We start from the raw sequence: 18131 nt of genomic DNA, 5'->3' as shown, positions 1-18131 counted from the left end.
AACACGAAATTTGGCAAAAAAGCCTTCCCATTTAGAGCTGCAAAAGTGTGGAATAATCTTCCAGACCAAGTGACCTGTGATGGAAGTCTGCTTTCGTTCAAGACTTCAATCTCTAATGTATTTGGCAAATTCTAATGGAGATCACTTTTTAACTTTTTAATTTTTGTTTTTTATTCTTTCTTTTTTTTTCAATTTTGACAGATTATAAATGTTACTATGTTTGATTGAACTGAGGCAGTCTAAGGTTTATCACTTTTTGTTTCCTTTTTGTTCCAGTGGCCCCCAGTGAAAACAATCCACTAACTATAGGTTTTTGCGATTTTCTGGGCTAGCCACCTTAAATATTTATTTTTATTTATTATTATTATTATTATTATTATTATTATTATCATTATTGTATACTAGGATGTTTTTTGGTAATAATAAGCGATTATAAAGATAAACGTCCAGGGGGAATAATCCGATGAAACATTTTTTCAGGTGTTATTTTTGCGATTCGTGCCCAAGAAATGTTTTTTATGTTGGATTTTGCGACTATTGGCCCTTACTTACTTACTTATTTACTTACTTATTTACTTACTTACTTACTTACTGCACGTTTATTGTGCGTTAATCCCCGTTCACGAGGGTTGCACATTGCTTTCTATGAACCAAACTTCTTGGATTTATGCACCTTTTCCACTTTTCGCGATCAAAGTCATCGTCTATTTTCAAATTTTTTAAAGCAAGGTCTTTATTTATGTTTTCTTTCCATTTCTTCCTTGGTCTTGCACGTGGCACACTTCCAGCAACTTCAAAAGACAGAACTATCATTGGCCAGGGCTCATTTCGCATGCAATGAAAGTGCCCAAACCATCTCAACCTATTATATGACAGTACATCTTCGACACTCTGAAGCTTTAGCTGTGGTCTTAACTCTTTCATTGAGAGTTTGTCAGAGAGCTTTACTGAACAAATCCATCTTAGCATTGCATGATCTGTGCGTTTAATTCGGTTGGTATCTTCAACATTTAGTGCCCACGTTTCACTAGCATGCAGGAGCACACTACGTACACAGGCATTGTACACCTGACCTCTGTTGCACCCGACCTCTGTTATACCAGAACAAGTGAGAATGGGAAGCAACTCACGAAACTTCTTCCAAGAAGACCTTATTCTGCCCATAGTAGCATCGAAACAATCACCATGCTAACTGATATGTCACCTAAGTAACAAAAACTCTGCACAACCTCAATGTCATCATCTCCAACTTTAATCGATGTGGCTTGGTTATCAATTGAAGTAACAAGTTCACCACTGCATTTCTTGCAGAGGAAATCAGGATCCGCTCTTAATCTGCCTTTTAGGTTAGTGCATCTTTTATGGATCCATTGATTGCATTGTGAGCATAACATTGAATTACTCCTAACTCCTTTAGAGAAAACACCACATGGCCATTTATTTGAGTCAGTTGACTTTGATGCCTCACGCTGACTGTGCATAATTTTTGTCTTTTTCATATTGACACGTAGTCCCTTCTCTTCTAGATTATCTTTCCAGAGTTTTAATCGTTCTGTAAGCTCTACGATAGAATTTGCAGAGATGACAAGGTCATCAGCATACAGAAGTTCCCATGGATAGCCAAGGCGGTACTCTTGAGACAACGCCTCTAAGACAATGATGAAAAGAAGTGGACTTGTACCAAACCTTGGTGCACCCCAACTTGCACCCAAAACTCAGAACTGTACTTCTACCTGGCATAAAGCCAAACTGTATGCTGTTAATACTGATTTGTGATCGGATGATTACTTTCTTTCCACGATCTTTAAAACCTGGTCTGTAAGGTCCAGACCTCTAAAATTCCCTCTATCTAGGGCATCCCTTTTACCTTTGTACAAATTGATGATGTAAGATTCGTTCCACTCTTTCGGCACAACACCATCTTTAATAATTTTGTAGATAAGATTTGTAACCGAATCAATAATAGGGTCACCAGCAGCACGTATCATTTCAACAACAAATCCCGAAGGACCAGCTGCTTTTCCTGCTTTCATATGTGCTAGAGCATCTTCAACCATATTTCTGGTAATCTCTATGGGCGGGCCGGAGTTTGGGGGAGGGGGATAATTGGGTAAGAAAGTGTAGAGACTTAATAGTTCCTGGGGCAAAGCCCAGAGGCAGACAGGGAAAGACTTGGCAGGACAGACTTGATACAGAGGAAGTTGAGTTTAGATCTAACACAGTCCGAAAAAGTAAAGGATCTACTTTTTGCATTGTAAAAGCTTCCAAGGCCTAAATTTATCCAATAAACAAGAAAACCATATTTCGACATTTGAAAGCGTTGAAGTGATAACAATCGGCCATAAAATTCTAATCGGATTACTTCTTTTATCTAGCATATTTTTTAAACATGCTTGTGCATGTCTAAAAATTGTTGAAAAAATTGTTGCTGTTTTTCATCTATGAAATGAATATTTCAAAAGGGAAACTTACACTACATTGAAATTTTAGGAGGTATGTTCCCGCTTTCCTTCCGAAATTGCTATTTACCTTTTGTTTGTTTTTGTATATATAATAATACGCTAAGTGTGTCTGTCTGTGTGTCTGTGACAGGCAAAGTGGATGTGTTCATTTTCCTTTGATGTTGCCGAAAAATGCATGTCTAATATGCTAAATTTTCTGACTTTACGGCGCGACGTCAATAACACTACTTTAACGTCAATATCCTATATTAAATTAATGAAGCCATTACAGTGCACCTAATACTTTAAGGGCAAATAACTTGGAAACGAAGTGATGATGTCAATGATTTTTCACTGCGTGGGTAACTAGGGACTAACTAGGACCAATTTGGGTAATTTTCCCAAACCTGGGTCCCCGAATCCGTTTCGGAATGGACGGGTTGATGACGTCATCGAAAAAACCTTCAAATCCTAATATCTCTGCAACCGTTTGTCAAAAATACGCGATCCTATACATTTTCTTGATAAGCGTTTCAAGACCTATATAATGAAGGCAGCAGGTATACAAATTTCTAAAAAAAAATTTTTGGGGGTTTGACTGGCCATTGCTGACATCAGCAAAATGTTAAAACCCTTATGTCTCATTAACTGCTTATCAAAAAGATATGATCATATACATTTTCTTGGTCAGCGTTTTAACATCTGCATAGTACAGGCAACGAATAAACTAAATTTCGCCAAATATTTTTGTAATTGCACTGCTGACGTCAGCAAAAAATCTAAAACAACCTACTTTTCCATTGTCCTTCTGCCTAAGTGGATTTTTCCACGGGCCTTATCGACTAGTCTCTATAATAATACGCCAGTTCCGTGTCTCTGTGACAGGCAAAGTTGATATCCTTATTTTTCTTTGATGTCGCCGAAAAAGGCATGTCTAATATGTTAAATTTTCTGACGTTAAGGTGCGACGTCAATAACACTACTTTAACGTCAATATCCTATATTAAATTAATGGAGCCATTACCGTGCACCTAAAATTTTGAGGGTAAATAACTTGGAAACGAGGTGGTGACGTCAATGATTTTTCACCGCGTGGGTAACTAGGGATCACCTAGGACCAATTTGGGTAAGTTCCCCAAACCTGGGTCTCCCATTCCGTTTCGGAGGGGATGGGTTGATGACGTCATCAGAAAGTTTTCAAGCCTCAATATCTCTGCAACCGTTTATAAAAGATTCATGATCCTATACATTTTCTTGATCAGCGTTTTGAGATCTATACGATGAAGGCAACGGGTATACAAATTTCTTAAAATAATTTTTTTGCATATTTATTCGTTTTTGCTGACGTCAGCAAAATTTTAAAACCTTTATATATCCTTAGGCGTTTGTCCAAAACAAAAAATCCTATACATTATTTTAATAAGCTATTCAAGCTCTACACAATAGAGGCAACAAGTAAACAAATTTCCTAGAAAAAACATTTTGTCTGTTGACAGATCCTTGCTGACGTCATCAAAATTTAAATAACTGTTTTTTTTACTGTTATCCTGTCTAAGTGGATTTTTCCACGGGCTTTATCGACTAGTTTAGTAATAAATGGACTAAATTCATGCGAAAATTTAGATGGAAGGGATGCTTTAATCAAAAGTTATGGCGAATTAAGTTTCTTAGTTGCAACTTTTGAGATAATTGCGAAACACATAAACAGGGTTGGATTAGTAAGCAGTTATCTTTGCTCGATTTTTTCGTAATTATTAAAAAATAGCGATTTTGATGAGAAAACTGTTAAGTGGCATTTAAGAGATTGACATACTGCTAAAGTGGTTCCATAATCTTGGCTTATTAACAAAATATTTTGGTCAACCACCAATGATGGGCCAACCAATATCATTTTTAAAAGTATTTTTTTGCAGATTCATATCATTTAAATGTTTTGAATGAAATGTTTAGACCTTGAAGTTTAGCAAACCACGAATAATTATTTTGTTGACAGCTTTTTATAAATTATAATCAGAAGATTAAAATTGTGGAAAAAGTCCCTTAAAATGAATCTTTAGTGAGAGAGGGAGAGACAGAGAGAGAGAGAAAATCGTAATAGGAGCACTACAAAGCAATAAAAATATAAAGCAATATCACTGGGTAAAAAAAACTAAATCGCATAAGTAAAGTAAAGTTAAGTATGTGTACGCAGTTATATTACCGTACGCGTTTTACTCCCTGGGCACTATTTTCTTCATTGAGAGGCCTGAAGACAGAAAGAGACAGAATGCTAAGAATCAGGCTAAGCGTTTGTAGCTCTGGATATATTATCCAGATAGAAGATTGCGTTGGTTGGGGCACTTGGAGAGAATGGAGGACCATAGTTGGGTAAGAAAGTGTAGACACCAGACAGTTCTCAGGGGTAAGGTTCAGAAGTAGACCAGTAAAAACGTGACAGAGGTTAAAATCAATAATTAAACAAGGTCTATAATAAATTAAGAACATAACTTCCTCAAACCTTCACGTAGGACTTTAGTAGATGACTTTTGTTAACTTCATGCAACATACTGGTCACACGTATTAAAAGACTGAAAAAAATTGTATGTATCAAGAATGTAAAATTTTTTTTTTGGTGAATAACACCTGAAAGAAAAAAAAGAGCAGAGCATTCATACCTGACAACGTTAACTGCTACATCTTCGTTACTTACAAGAATAAGCACTTTCAAAAGTTGATTTAAAAAAACTGGTAGGAACCTGATCAAGACATTAACATCAGTGCCATGCATCAGTTTTAGCAGACGAGATGTTTCTGCATCAGCTGATGAGACAGCCTTTCCCTCTGACAATTGCCAATGGGAAAAGAAGTTATTTGTGTGAGGATCCTAAAAAGACAAATAGATCCTTTTTCATTAAAGGGTACTGTTTTGATTGTAAATTACAATACATGATGGGTCTGTTGTCCCTGACTAAGTGCTATGCAATTTACAGTGAAACATCAAACTTAGTCAATATGTATCTAGTCATAAACAGGAATAAAATCAATAACAGCTTTGCAAACAGAATTGAGTGTCATACAAAACCCATTGAATTTGAGGCATAAAAAGGCATAAAAAAATCTGCAAAATTAAATTCCCACCCAAATTGACAAAATTTCTTAGATTATTCAATTTAGATTATTTAATTATTCAAACCCACAAGTATTACTGCTGTTCCTTATAAAACATACATGCACATAAGCATTACACCTTTGACAATGTGAATGCTGAATAGATAATGTAAACTCCACATACAAATAACAGAACCCCCACCTGAGTGTATATTGTTGACTGTAGTTTGGTTTTAACTTTAAACAGGTTGCTGCCTTTTCCATCAGCCCATTTAATATCTGGACCAATGTGTTTACCAAACCCAAAATTTTGAGCATTCATATAATTCTCTGGTAAATACAACGCAACAGGCAGGTTACTCTCATCATTTCTTACGATGGAATTTTCTAAGATTGGCATCCAACAATATCCCACAGGTGTGACCACATCTTTCTTTTTAGTTTTTGTTTCTTTAGGTTGTTCAACACTTACATGATGGAATGTAAATAGAACATGATGTTTTGCTTCAAGTTGTGGAGGAAGAAGAATTTTAATCTACAAAAGAAGACAAAATCCATATGTCAAGTAGAAGCTCAATTAGTGAATATAAATACAAAATTATAATCAACAATCATTACCTCTTCGTAAAACGTAGGTGCTGTATTGTGGTACACAACAGGGCAAGTTACTTGATGTGTGAAAGAGCATGTACCATTACGCTGGTAAATACATTTCAGTGGCTTTGCAGAAAGTTCATCTGAATCTTTGAACTGTACAGTGCATGATATATTTCTTGCCTAAATAATGTACAATATAAAAACAATCACTATTTGCATTTATCCATTAATTAGTGCTTTTTTACATTGGTTTACTGAAAAAACACTCAAATACCTTGACTGTTTTCTGTGGTCCATAATTCAATGAAACAGGAAAGATGTAAAAGTTGTTGGCATAATCCGTACATGGTAAAGATGTTTCAGTCTTACCCTGGCTAAATGTTTGAATCTCTAAACTTGACTGAATGTCTTCTGATTGAGAAAAGGGTTTTAATGGAATCAATGAGGGAGAATAGCAGTCTATTAGAAAAAAAAAAATTCCAAAAAAAAAAAAATATTGACCTGTTAAATAAATAAAAAATAAAAATAAACATACTTGGATGGTTCAAAGCTAGCTTTGATATTAAACAATGAAAGTTTCCAGGAATAATTTGTTTATTAAATTTGGTATCTCTACAAAAGATAACATAACATTAATAGCCAATTTTCAGTCCAGACAAGATAGTTTGCGATTTTTTACTGCATATGATCATCGAAAATAAAGCATGACCCGCAATTTTACAAAATTAAAAAAGCCTCTATTAGCAAAATTGGCATTTGTGGAGATTTTTTGACATTTTCAATCTCTAACTCGAGAACTTAGATTTTATAATACAATTCAAAATTTTTTATATTTGGTTGTGAGCTACAAACACAACCTCTGTGTACATATTATTTCACAAGTACTTGTAAGACATGGTCATTAATCAAATACTCTGCTAATGTTTGGCTGGACTTTGCATTATGAGGGAGTGATTCTTAAGTTGTTGAAAGTTAAGTAGGTTTAATCCGAAATGATTTTGTTTTTCCAAGAAATTGCTGTAAAAATTCATGGCTTAAGTTTATGTTAAACCAACAAAGTGCATATTTCTTGTGTAGGGCATTTTAAAAGCTCTGCCCCCTCTTCCCCTTCCTGTTTATAGACCTTATAATTAAACTTGGAAATTTTCATTTCAAATTTAGGGAATTAGAAATCTAATATATTTTTTAAGTGAAATAATATTACTATTTAGAATACATTCCTTCCTTACCCCTTCATATCTTGCAATAATTTTATCATTTCATCATCTGTTAGTTTTGAAGTTTCCTGCAATACAAAATTTCAAAAAATGGAAAGTAATTTAAAATTGCACTTTTTTATGTTATAAAGAAATACTTGTTGTGTAACGAAATAAATGCAAACCTGCTTGTAAATAGGGGTAAATTCTGCAGTCAAATCCACTTCACCATCACTTTTAAATACAGTCCTAAATGAAAAGGAAATTAATTTAACAATCTTTTTTACTCCAAGGTTTGCTTGGCGTTATAAGGAAATTTTAGTGACTTTCCAAGGGCTCTATGCAGAAAATGTGGTGTATACAATATTGTCAATCCCATTTCCTATAAAAACATTTTCTTTCTGCCTCAATTTCCTTTTAAAAAGGAAATATTTAACAAATAAAACTTTAATTTTCTTTTTATTTTAAAAATTCAGTTTTAAATTTTTTTTGTCACAGTTTACTGGCAGCAAATAAAAACTTTTTAAAAAAATATTCATACTCTTTTCATTCATAATGATAAGAACAAATTAACACTATACCTTGCTGCCCATCCAAATGGCATAGTGAATTTTCCCAATCTCTTACACATCAATCGTGCCTGCTTTGTGATTTTTTGAGCTGTTTTAGGGTGATCAAATGCTTTGATGTATGGTTCAGTACATTGTCCAATACCCCCTTGCAGTACTTTATTTACTCTCAAAACAAGATATATATCTGGATGTGGAGATTCGACAGAGAATACACACTAGAAAAGAAAATATTTAACATGTAGAATTATCAGAGGTCCTTGTGTAATCAGTACTGCTTTTGAAGTGCACAAGTTAACCTCATTAAATATAAAACAATAAAAACAGTAACAAATCATGATCGAAATTCACTTTTGAAACATGCATGAAGATTACTATGATCATAAAATAAAGTAATTCTCTTTAAATGTCTAAAAGCATATTCTTTTGTCAGCATTTTTGTCTTTTCTGGCAAACGTTTTCCTTCTAAGAATACAATCACACATACCATTTTAGGACTGGAGAAGGTGCTATCTTTATCTCTTTGATTGGAGAAATTTTCATGTCCATTTTCTGTTACTGGATTATCAGGCAACAACATATCTTTTACAGATTTTTCATTCAGATCACATGTGAAATCTTCAGAAAGTTTTTTACCATTCCGTGAATCAAATAAAGCAAGTGATAGAAAGAATGGTTCACAGTTTTGTGTTTTTCCCTGAGATGATTGGTTGCATAATTTAAATGCTAAATCCACCAATTCTACAACAAATCGATGCCGAAGTGCGACTTGAAATGGCTCTATAAAACTTTCCTTTGGGTTTTCTATACCAAAACTATTGTTCACATCAGGGTAAACTGAAAAAATTTTTACACGATTTTTTTGTCGGTTTTTTCTGTTACCCTCATCCGTCTCTTTAGCAAATTCTTGCAATAATGGATGGCTACTATTTTTCAAACTTTCTCGTAAATTTTTGGGTTTTGGTTGAGTTGATCTGCCAAAAAGGAAACCTTGTGATGATTTTTCCTGTTCTATCTCAATTCCAATAGATTTACACAAAGCTTTTATCCATCCCTCCATTTCAGTTAGGCTATCTGCTGCTAAGCCATATATCTTATCTTGTATGTGCAATTCAAAACCATACATTCTTCCTTTTACACCTTTTTGAATTTGTGTACAAGAATCAAGATACAATGTGCCTTTTGCAAAAGCACTTCCTTCTTCCTGCAAAAAAAAAAAAAATCATATGAATGGTCTTCTTCCAGCAATAACTTAATTTCAATTTCTCAACTCAGTTATCTAACTGTTTTCCAAACCAATTTTGACTCCGAATTGATGATGGCATTTGGCAATTGTGGTCAATGATCCATCGTTATCCACAATTATGAAGACAGAATTTTGCTGTCAGTGTTTTTGTTTGCAGTAGGCCAAAGTTAATTTGAAATAATGGAGTTATGTCCATAACCTTCCTTGTGATCTTTTTCAAGTTAAACTATAGCAAAATCATTCTTAAACAAAATAATATTTTTTGTCTTGATATCTTTACCAGCAAAAAAGATTCATGATTGTCACAAACCCCAATAAACTTCTGGGAAATATAAGGAGTATATTTTTAAATTGTATTTGATATTGAATCATTGGGAAATTGGGAATTCCCTAAGTTTTTCAAAAAAAATCGCAAATTTTAAAATTCCCTGATAATCACCTGATTTACAGGTTAACTATAAACCCAGATGTGGTTCCAGGCATAACTTCTGTATGGACTTTGTTAAAAGATTTACTTATTTTTTTTGCATAGCTTTTATATATTTTTTTGATCATGTGGGTAATTTAAAATATTTAAGTACACTCTTCCAACCTCAATACGACCAGTAACAGTTTATAGCTAGCCAGCTATAGCCAAACCCAAGTTGAAGCTCAGTAAAAAATATCAGATTAGTAAATATAACACAAAAAGAGAGAGAAAAAGTTGGCTAGGATAAAGTACATTCATACCTAGCTATAAAAAGAACTTCAGCAACCTAGCTCGTGATCCTGATATATTTAGTAGCTAAATAATTAAAATTACCCCCTCCCCCCCTGCTGTTTTTATAAATAACTCTTTTTTGCTATGCTGCATGGTTACAATACTTTCTCGGTTTTCACATTTATCTATTATGCCAAATATTTAGGTCTCATACTTCTCAGAGCTTTAGATATTGGCTATTACTCGAAACTTCCTCTAAAAATCTCTATGAAATCCTTATGGTCGAGAAAATGTAAAACTTTTGTTAGGGTTATTCTTATGACTTGAAACTTAGGAGACAACTTTTTTTGTCAAGGGGAATCTTTCTGAGAATTTTGGCCACATGATTAATACGATTACCTGTTTTTCGAATTTTACCCAAAATCTGGTACATTTTACTATATTCATGTGTAAAAACCAGAAATGTGTTAAATAACTTTTATTTGGCTGTCAGAAATTTTAAGCAGAATGTAAAAATCAGCTCTAGAAGGTAAGTAATTTTATTTTAAGCAGATAGTAGTATATTAGACAAATTTCAAGATTTTGATGACGTCACAGAAAAAACAGTGCTGATATAAGCAAAAAATTATTGCTGCCATTTTGTATCTTTCATAAAGTACTATAAGTGTGCCAAGTTTGATTGAATTTGGAGAAGCCTGTGAAAAGTTATGAAGGGGGGTTGAATCACCCCCGCCCCATTTCCCCTCCCGGACCTATATATTAATTATACAACTTTTCTCTCCCTTATCTTACTTTATTTTCTTTAAGTAACCAAACAAACTTAGCCTGCTTAACCTCAAAGTTGAGGGTGAGGGCAGGGGCAATTCCCTTCCGCCTTCATAATTTCTATGAAAGTTGTTTGTTCGACTGGAAACCCACCACGAGTGTTGCTCAGGTCATATTTGATGATTTGGGAGAAAAATTGCTGATATGATCATATCATCAAATTCGATAAAATACAAAACACAATTAACTTAAATTTAAAAATTATAAACAATTTGTATAATTTTTGAATTTAACCACACAATGATGTGAAAATTATGCTAAAAGAATTACTTTGTAGAAATTCTTTGGTTAAGAAAAAATTTTAACACATTTTACAAAAAATGTTTTTGGAAAAATAAAGTGAATTGAAAGTGAGAAAAAGTACTAAGCAACATACCTTACGATATTCAAGAATATACGAGCCATCATTAGATGTCTGTTTCAAGGTAAACCACCTTCTTTTGTAAGTCTAAATTTTTACATTAATATTTTCTGTTAGAAAACTGTCTTGCCATTATAACTTTATTTTATTAGAGTGCAATAAAGCAAACATGACAGTAGTGTCTCATCACTGTGGAATGGCATGACATTTGAAGTGAATAAAATATAGAATAGAGATGACATAAAACCAAATACCTTTGAGATGACTGACTCAACTTGCTAGAAAAAGAGAATTATGCTGATGAATAGGATGTGATGACAAGAAATACAATGATTAAGAATTAAACTTCTATGTTGGTAATAGTCTTGTAAGTTTTTGAATTACTTTGGCCACATGTTGAAAGTATACTTTGCTGATGATTAGGTAAAACTTCAAAACTTCAGTCAATTTCGTGCTTATTATCTTGTTTGAATGTTATTCTTCACACACACACACACACACAAAAAAAAAGGGAACAAAAAGTTATTGATGCTACAGAATCTTTTTTTTCATGCTGAACTGATTTTTCATAAAATAACATTTCTTCTGATGATATATGAAAAAGAAAAGTATGATGATTAGTGTTTGCAATCAGTGTAGTGTTTGCACTGAATACGATTTGTTATAGGTGGGAAATGTATGACGGATTTAATCCATCGTGTACTTAAGACCATAACATATATCAAAGCCTACACATTACCTTTAGTTCATTATAAATGAAAACAATAACACTGTATGTACAATGGCGCATAAAATTTTAGCATAATTTTTTTATGCTGCTGAAAAAAAATATATGACATATTAGCATGTAAAAGAATACCACTCTTATTGTTTTAATGTAATTTATTAACAACCCTTCAGCCGTTTAACAGACATTTTCAAGTACAAATCATTGGCATAAAAAAATATTGCAATATTTATACAAATAATAACATACAATCCAGGGTTCGAATAAGCAGTTTGCAATTCGCGAATCGAAATGCCATTTTTGTGAATCACTTTGCAAAGAAAATGATAAAATTGCGAATCGAATATTTTAAAGCGGCGATAGAAATGCTTTTTCAGATCGTATTATAAAAATCTCAAGGGGCACTTCAGTGAAAAATTTTAAAGACAATTTTAAAGACAAAATTAACCTTCTACAGTCATTAAAAATCTTCATTTATACCTTTACTGCGTCTGGAAACATCTTTAATTTCAAATAATTTTCAAGGTTGCATAAAGCCAAGAGGACTATGTCCTAATAAATGAGCGTATGTCACATCGTGCAAAAAGTCCGTAAGCTTGGCAGCTCGCCTTCTACAATTTTTGTTTACTTACTGTTTACATTGTTCGTTGATAAGATGTCTTGTAACAATGACGAAGATTATAACTTAGAAAGCTTAGAATCGGATAATTCTCTTCATGAAAAAGACTTTACAAAGCTAGACATACGACTTCGAACCTTTTGTGTCTCACAGGAGAAAAATTAATAACGATGTAGAAAGTGACGAGGTGTCTTTTACTGATGCAAAGCCATGTTCCTAGTGAATGTGTCCTTTTTAAAAAAATAAAAAATATATTTAATCGCTTTTTTTACATTCTTTTCGTTAAAAAACTTTATCATTTGCTTCAGTAAAAAATCTTTCTTACTTTAAATTCATTTATTTCACAGTTCAGCAATATCTTTCCTCTGCACGCGCGTTTTTGCACAAAAATCCAAACAAATTTAATGTAATGTTGACATATTCTCCGTGATGGGAAATGCGTGATCGAATAACCGAATAATGTTTGTGTCGTGATAAGTCGGTAAAATGGGGGTGTTAATATTGTATACACAAAAATCACTTTTAACATTATCGGAAGTCATAAATGCGTTACAGAAGCTGCCGATTTTCAAGTGGTTGTTTTGACAAAGCTGTTTTAAAAACTGCGTAATCTGCATTACATGCAGCCTAAACAGTAACAAAGATTGAAAGTAGTGCTGGTGAAATGATGTTAAGATTTTTTGATTTTAAGATTTACCCCCTGAAAAAATCCAGCAGGTCCTTCAATCAAAAAAGCTTCTTTTTTGAAAAACAAAGAATGGACTGACGAGCGCTAAGAAAAAAACATGTCTAACTAGAAAACTTCTTTATCAGTGTTTTCTTTTCATTTTCTTATGACTATGGTGTTTGTATTGGAAATTGATATAATGTTCTGCTATTTAATATAAAAATGTACAAAACATCATTTGGTTGTGTTGTGTGGATATAAGTACAAATAATGAAATAGAAGAAATGAGAATCTTCGACCGCGTTGACTAGCTAAAAAGGCATTTTTACAAATTGGCAATATTACATGAAATTTTATTTCCTGAATTTCTCTTAAGAACTATATGTGATGTGCGAGGAACAAATATATAAACTGTGATCGCTTGGTAGATCACCTGCATTCTTTCTTTTTTAAAGACGGTATTCTGTGAAAACTAACTTCTCTACACTTCTCTGATCTATTGGTACATCCAAATGCAGAGCAACTAACCATTTTTTAGGTAAAGTACATACAAATTAATGGATTTAAAAGTAAACTATAAGTTTAACATGAATGTTCTCTGTGCTCGCTCAAACTTTCTTCACAATGTGATATCATTTTATGTAATCGGGTCCAGTCCTAAATGAAATCACGCCTGTCTGTTTTTTATAAGAAAAAAATCGAATATGTGAAGGCTAGTACAACAATTTTAAATAAGGAAAACAAGTAAAGTAAGTTGTTTTTGATTTCTTATGCTTTTCTGAGTACGTATAAATAAGAACTAAAAACGCCGATAGAAAAGCTTCATTAAATTGCATTTTAAAAGTTTAAGAATGAAAATCGGCGATAGAAATGCTTTTTTAGATCGCAGTTTAAAATTTTTTTCGCGTGATTGGAAAGGAACTTGATATCCTATTGTGTTTTTTGAATGAAAGCAATTATTTTTGCATATTAAGCGTATGTGCACGCTTTCATCTGGACCGTATGTTTGTTTCAAACATGAGTCTTCGTAGTAAAATGCCGTTTACAGTACTGTACTGTAAACAGCATTTTACTGCAAGACTTATGTTTGAAACAAACATATCTTTTGTGAAAGCAAATTTAATCAGTATACTGTATTTAACTTGCGTAGTAATGTGCACAAAAACTGGTTAAGAACCTCTGAAACATTAATTACATTTTGAATATTTTCTTACGGCATGCTATAAAAATAAACGTATTTCATTTATGCAACATTATTTTGGCTAATGGAGACAAGAAAGTTAAAACTGAGGGAGTTGCTAGTTCAGACGCTCAGTTCTTGTGTTTGGGGTTCATGAGTTTAAACGTCCCCCACTTGTCTCCAACAAAAAAATAATAACGCAGTCAATGGTCATTGATCTACGGTGTTCCCAGGCCAAATCTAGATAGTAGTTTACTTCGTTACAGAGTGCAAACCGACTTTACTTTTCTAATTCGAACCCTGCAATCAATCATATTGTATCATCATGAACTTGACCATAGAGCTGGCCTCTATTGTTGGTAAATAAAAACAATGGCATAGATGCAATGTTATTATTACACTTCTGATGATCAGTTATACAAGAAAATTGACGGTGTTCTCATGAGCTCACTTCTCGGCCTTAGTCTTGCTAATGCTTTTCTTTCACACCACGAGAAGGTTTGGTTAGATAACTGCCTGTCAGAGTTTAAGCCTGTATATTACAAAATATATGTTGGTGATGTTTTTGTGCTTTTTTCATCTTGTAGCCATTTGCCTCTTTCTTAGGCAACACATCAAATACCATTTACAACTGAATGCGAGGGTTAGAATCTTTCCTTGATGTTTTTGTTATTCGAAAAACATCATAGTTTGTCACCTCTATTCAAAGAAAACCAACCTTTAGCGGTGTTTATACAATTTTTAGTAGCTTTTTGCTTGAGGAATATAAAACTGATTTAGTTTTGACTTTTTTATTTTTTAAATTTTTAAAATTATATCACATTTTTCTGGGTTTCATCTAACTTTATTGATCAATGCATTAAGGTTATTTATCAACAGCATGTTTCGAGATAAAAAAGTTGTCACAACCAAACTTAAGTCTTGTAATTTTACCATTACTTAGGAAATTATCTTACTACAAAAGTACGGTGTTGTTTAGTCAACACACTTGATAGGAATGTAGCAAGCTGTTGTTGGTTTTAAAATGGGCGATTTTTTTCCATTCTAAGCACTATCCTTTAAAGACTCTGCATTCAAAAGTTGTATATCAACTTTTATATTATATATCATATACTTGTATATCAACAGCATTTGAAAAAAAAGCCAAAGCTCAAAATCATAGTGCAGTTTTAGAGCATGTAGTTTACTGTAAAAAATCGGTCTACTTTGGAGAACTTATTCAAGGTAGACTCCTCTGTGGTTAACAATTTCAATTCGAGTTAAAGAAGAGTTGGCTGATCCGTAGAGACAAGCCAGTTCTCATTAAAAACAGTGCACCTATGCCATTGTTTTTATTATCTGATAATTGACTGGCACCTATGAACAAGTTCATGATCATACAGTATGATTGTACCATATCATTTGTATAAATATTGCAATATTTGTTTATTCCAATGATTTGTACTTGAAAATGGACACCTAACATCGTGGATCGTGTGTGCACGTCGCACACGATTCGTGATGCTGTTGCGATAGTAATACTTTTTAGCTTCGCGATCCACATTTACCAAGAAAGCAAGAAAGTTTTAAAGAAAAAAAAAAGCTACTATCGTTAAAATAGTTATAATACAAGTGAAAAACGAGACAGATTATTGTCGCAACATCCTCCTTCGTTATGATTATTATATATGTTTAAAATTACGCTAGCTAAAATCTAATAATGCAAGACTTTTTTGTCAATACAATTTAGGAATAATAGTAAAAACAATACACTATAGACCCTCCTCTGTTATGAATATTAAATAAATAATTTTAATGCCGCGAAAGACTTTAAATATTGTCAACTAAACTATAGTCTGCAAAAAGATTTTGAACTTAAATTTAGATTTTCTTATAAGACCGCGCAAAAAACATTAAAAAAACACCAAAATGTTTACTAAAAATAACTTTTGTTTTCTTATTGTTTTAAGTGAGGGAAGAATTATTTGCTGTATAACTTTTGAAACAACACAAGTATAACTTGCTGTTATTCTGTAAAACTTTTAAAACAACACAAGAAAAATTCTTGCTGCATAACTTTCAAAATAACACCAGAAAAATTATAACTGCATATTAAAAACAAGATTTTGAGCATGCAAATATTTTTATCTATTCACCTGAGTGCTAGTTAGATTTTTTTAGTGAGACAAATTATTATTATTTTTTCTTCGCAACAAAAAAACATACTAATTAAGGTGGAGTCGCCTTATTTCTAAAATCCGATTTCCAATACAAATATATTACAAGATGCAAAAGAATTTTGAAATGTAAAAAAAAATAAAAATACAAGATTATACATATCTATTGTTTATTATTTTAAATTTTATTCACGATCCATTGCAACAATCACGTTTGTTGTGACGATCGTAATAGCATCGCTATCGCAAAGTTTTTCATTAACATTTTTTTTATCGTGATGGTCACGATTGGATCGTAGATGGTTCGTGTCTCCCATGATACGCGTTCAGAATGTTAGGTGTCCTGATTCCAATACTGTACATAAATTACATCAAAACAAAAAGTGTTGTGTTCTTTTAAATGCTAATAAAACTGCTACACACTCATTACCTTATTACCAATTCATAGTTTACATATGACATAGCACTAAAGTGCTATGACGTAGCGCTTAAGCGCTACTGTGTAATGAACAACAAATACATTGACTGCGTATTAGAGAGAGAATCAAAAAAATATGATCAGGGTAATATTACAGCATATTACAAAAAAACAGGGTATCCCAGATCACAAAACATGTTACATTTATAATTAGGATAATGGTAAGTATGTGGATCAAAATAATTAAGATGAGCAAAGCTAGCAGGTGGCCGGAAACTTTGATGTGTTGACCGTGAGGCATATTCATACATAGCCAATAAATCAATAATATACATAACAGTAGGAAGACGAAAAGACACAGGAGGTTTAGCGATTTCATCAAAACGACAGAACCTACAACGCATATATTATGTCCAAAAATGAACTTTGTATGCAAAAATGAAAATTTTTTAAATGTTGGTGTTTTGCTCAATATACATTATTTTTTGAAAATTCTTTCTTTATACGAATACTTATGTTGTTTTGTCTCTAAACGAAAAATTAAATTTTTCCAAACCCCCTGTTCCCCTTTAAGGTAGACAGAAAAATTGGGTTACAAAGTTAATCATAGATTTCTGTAATTGATTTAGACGATAAAAAGTTTGTTCTTAATTTGGGGGAAAATTCAAAATTGTCACCTTTGATCCCAACACAGGATTTCCATCTGAATGAAAAGGAGATTTTGTCAAATAGCCCTCTTTATAGATTCCATTTTCTTTGGTTGGTACCAAAACAGTATCCTAAAATGGAGGAGCATTTTGGCAAAATATCAGTACCATAAACTCATTTTTTTAAAAAGTATAATATGCAGCCTTTCAATTCATCTCAGCAGTCAGCAATTGCCGAGATATTAAAGTATTAAGTTAATAGAAGTTCACATTGGCAATTAGTGACAAACTTGAAATAGAAATAAGAAGAATAAGTAAGGCAAAATATATTAACATACATGAATCCCATCCATCGCATCAACATCCACATCAATTTCAAATAAAGGTTGAATTAGTCCACTAAATGTATTTAATAACTGATTTCTAAAAGAATTTAAAAAAGATAAATTTAGTGATTAGCAAAATTACAAAGTATGAAAAAAATAAGTAAGCTAGTTCACACCATGCAGTTTGGAATAGTGCGGAAAGGTGAATTAATTTTTCATATCTATATATCAATGTTATAGCCCATTTACAGCTTTAATCTTATTTTTATACTGGATATTTTGGTATCAAATATTCTGGTGTGTGTATGTGTATTTATAATCACCTCTAATAACTTTCTGTTGGTATAAGCTTCAGTGAAGATAGGTATA

The 18131-nt window shown here is 32.6% G+C and overlaps 1 protein-coding gene across 3 annotated transcripts in view; it reads right to left on the bottom strand.

Moving 5' to 3' along the window:
- The window catches only part of LOC130636112 (dedicator of cytokinesis protein 9-like), a 90553-nt gene that overhangs the window by 58884 nt on the left and 13538 nt on the right, over positions 1–18131 (bottom strand). Inside the window, exons 5-18 of one of the 3 annotated variants that reach the window (XM_057445731.1) lie at positions 17775–17859; positions 17467–17568; positions 11277–11300; positions 11038–11109; positions 8378–9094; positions 7903–8108; positions 7507–7570; positions 7355–7410; positions 6661–6737; positions 6400–6584; positions 6147–6305; positions 5731–6063; positions 5096–5304; positions 4939–5008 (exon numbers count right to left, since the gene is read on the bottom strand). In XM_057445731.1, the coding sequence (XP_057301714.1) occupies positions 4939–5008; positions 5096–5304; positions 5731–6063; positions 6147–6305; positions 6400–6584; positions 6661–6737; positions 7355–7410; positions 7507–7570; positions 7903–8108; positions 8378–9094; positions 11038–11109; positions 11277–11300; positions 17467–17568; positions 17775–17859 (2359 nt within the window). Of the gene's footprint in view, positions 1–4938; positions 5305–5730; positions 6064–6146; positions 6306–6399; positions 6585–6660; positions 6738–7354; positions 7411–7506; positions 7571–7902; positions 8109–8377; positions 9095–11037; positions 11110–11276; positions 11301–17466; positions 17569–17774; positions 17860–18131 lie in introns of all 3 variants that reach the window. The other 2 variants (XM_057445729.1, XM_057445730.1) reach the window with 2 other exon arrangements.

Source organism: Hydractinia symbiolongicarpus, chromosome 3, assembly GCF_029227915.1.
Source record: "Hydractinia symbiolongicarpus strain clone_291-10 chromosome 3, HSymV2.1, whole genome shotgun sequence".
NCBI classification, from domain to species: domain Eukaryota; kingdom Metazoa; phylum Cnidaria; class Hydrozoa; order Anthoathecata; family Hydractiniidae; genus Hydractinia; species Hydractinia symbiolongicarpus.
Note: the sequence above shows the minus strand (reverse complement) of the source record. Positions and strands in the feature narration are given on the sequence as shown.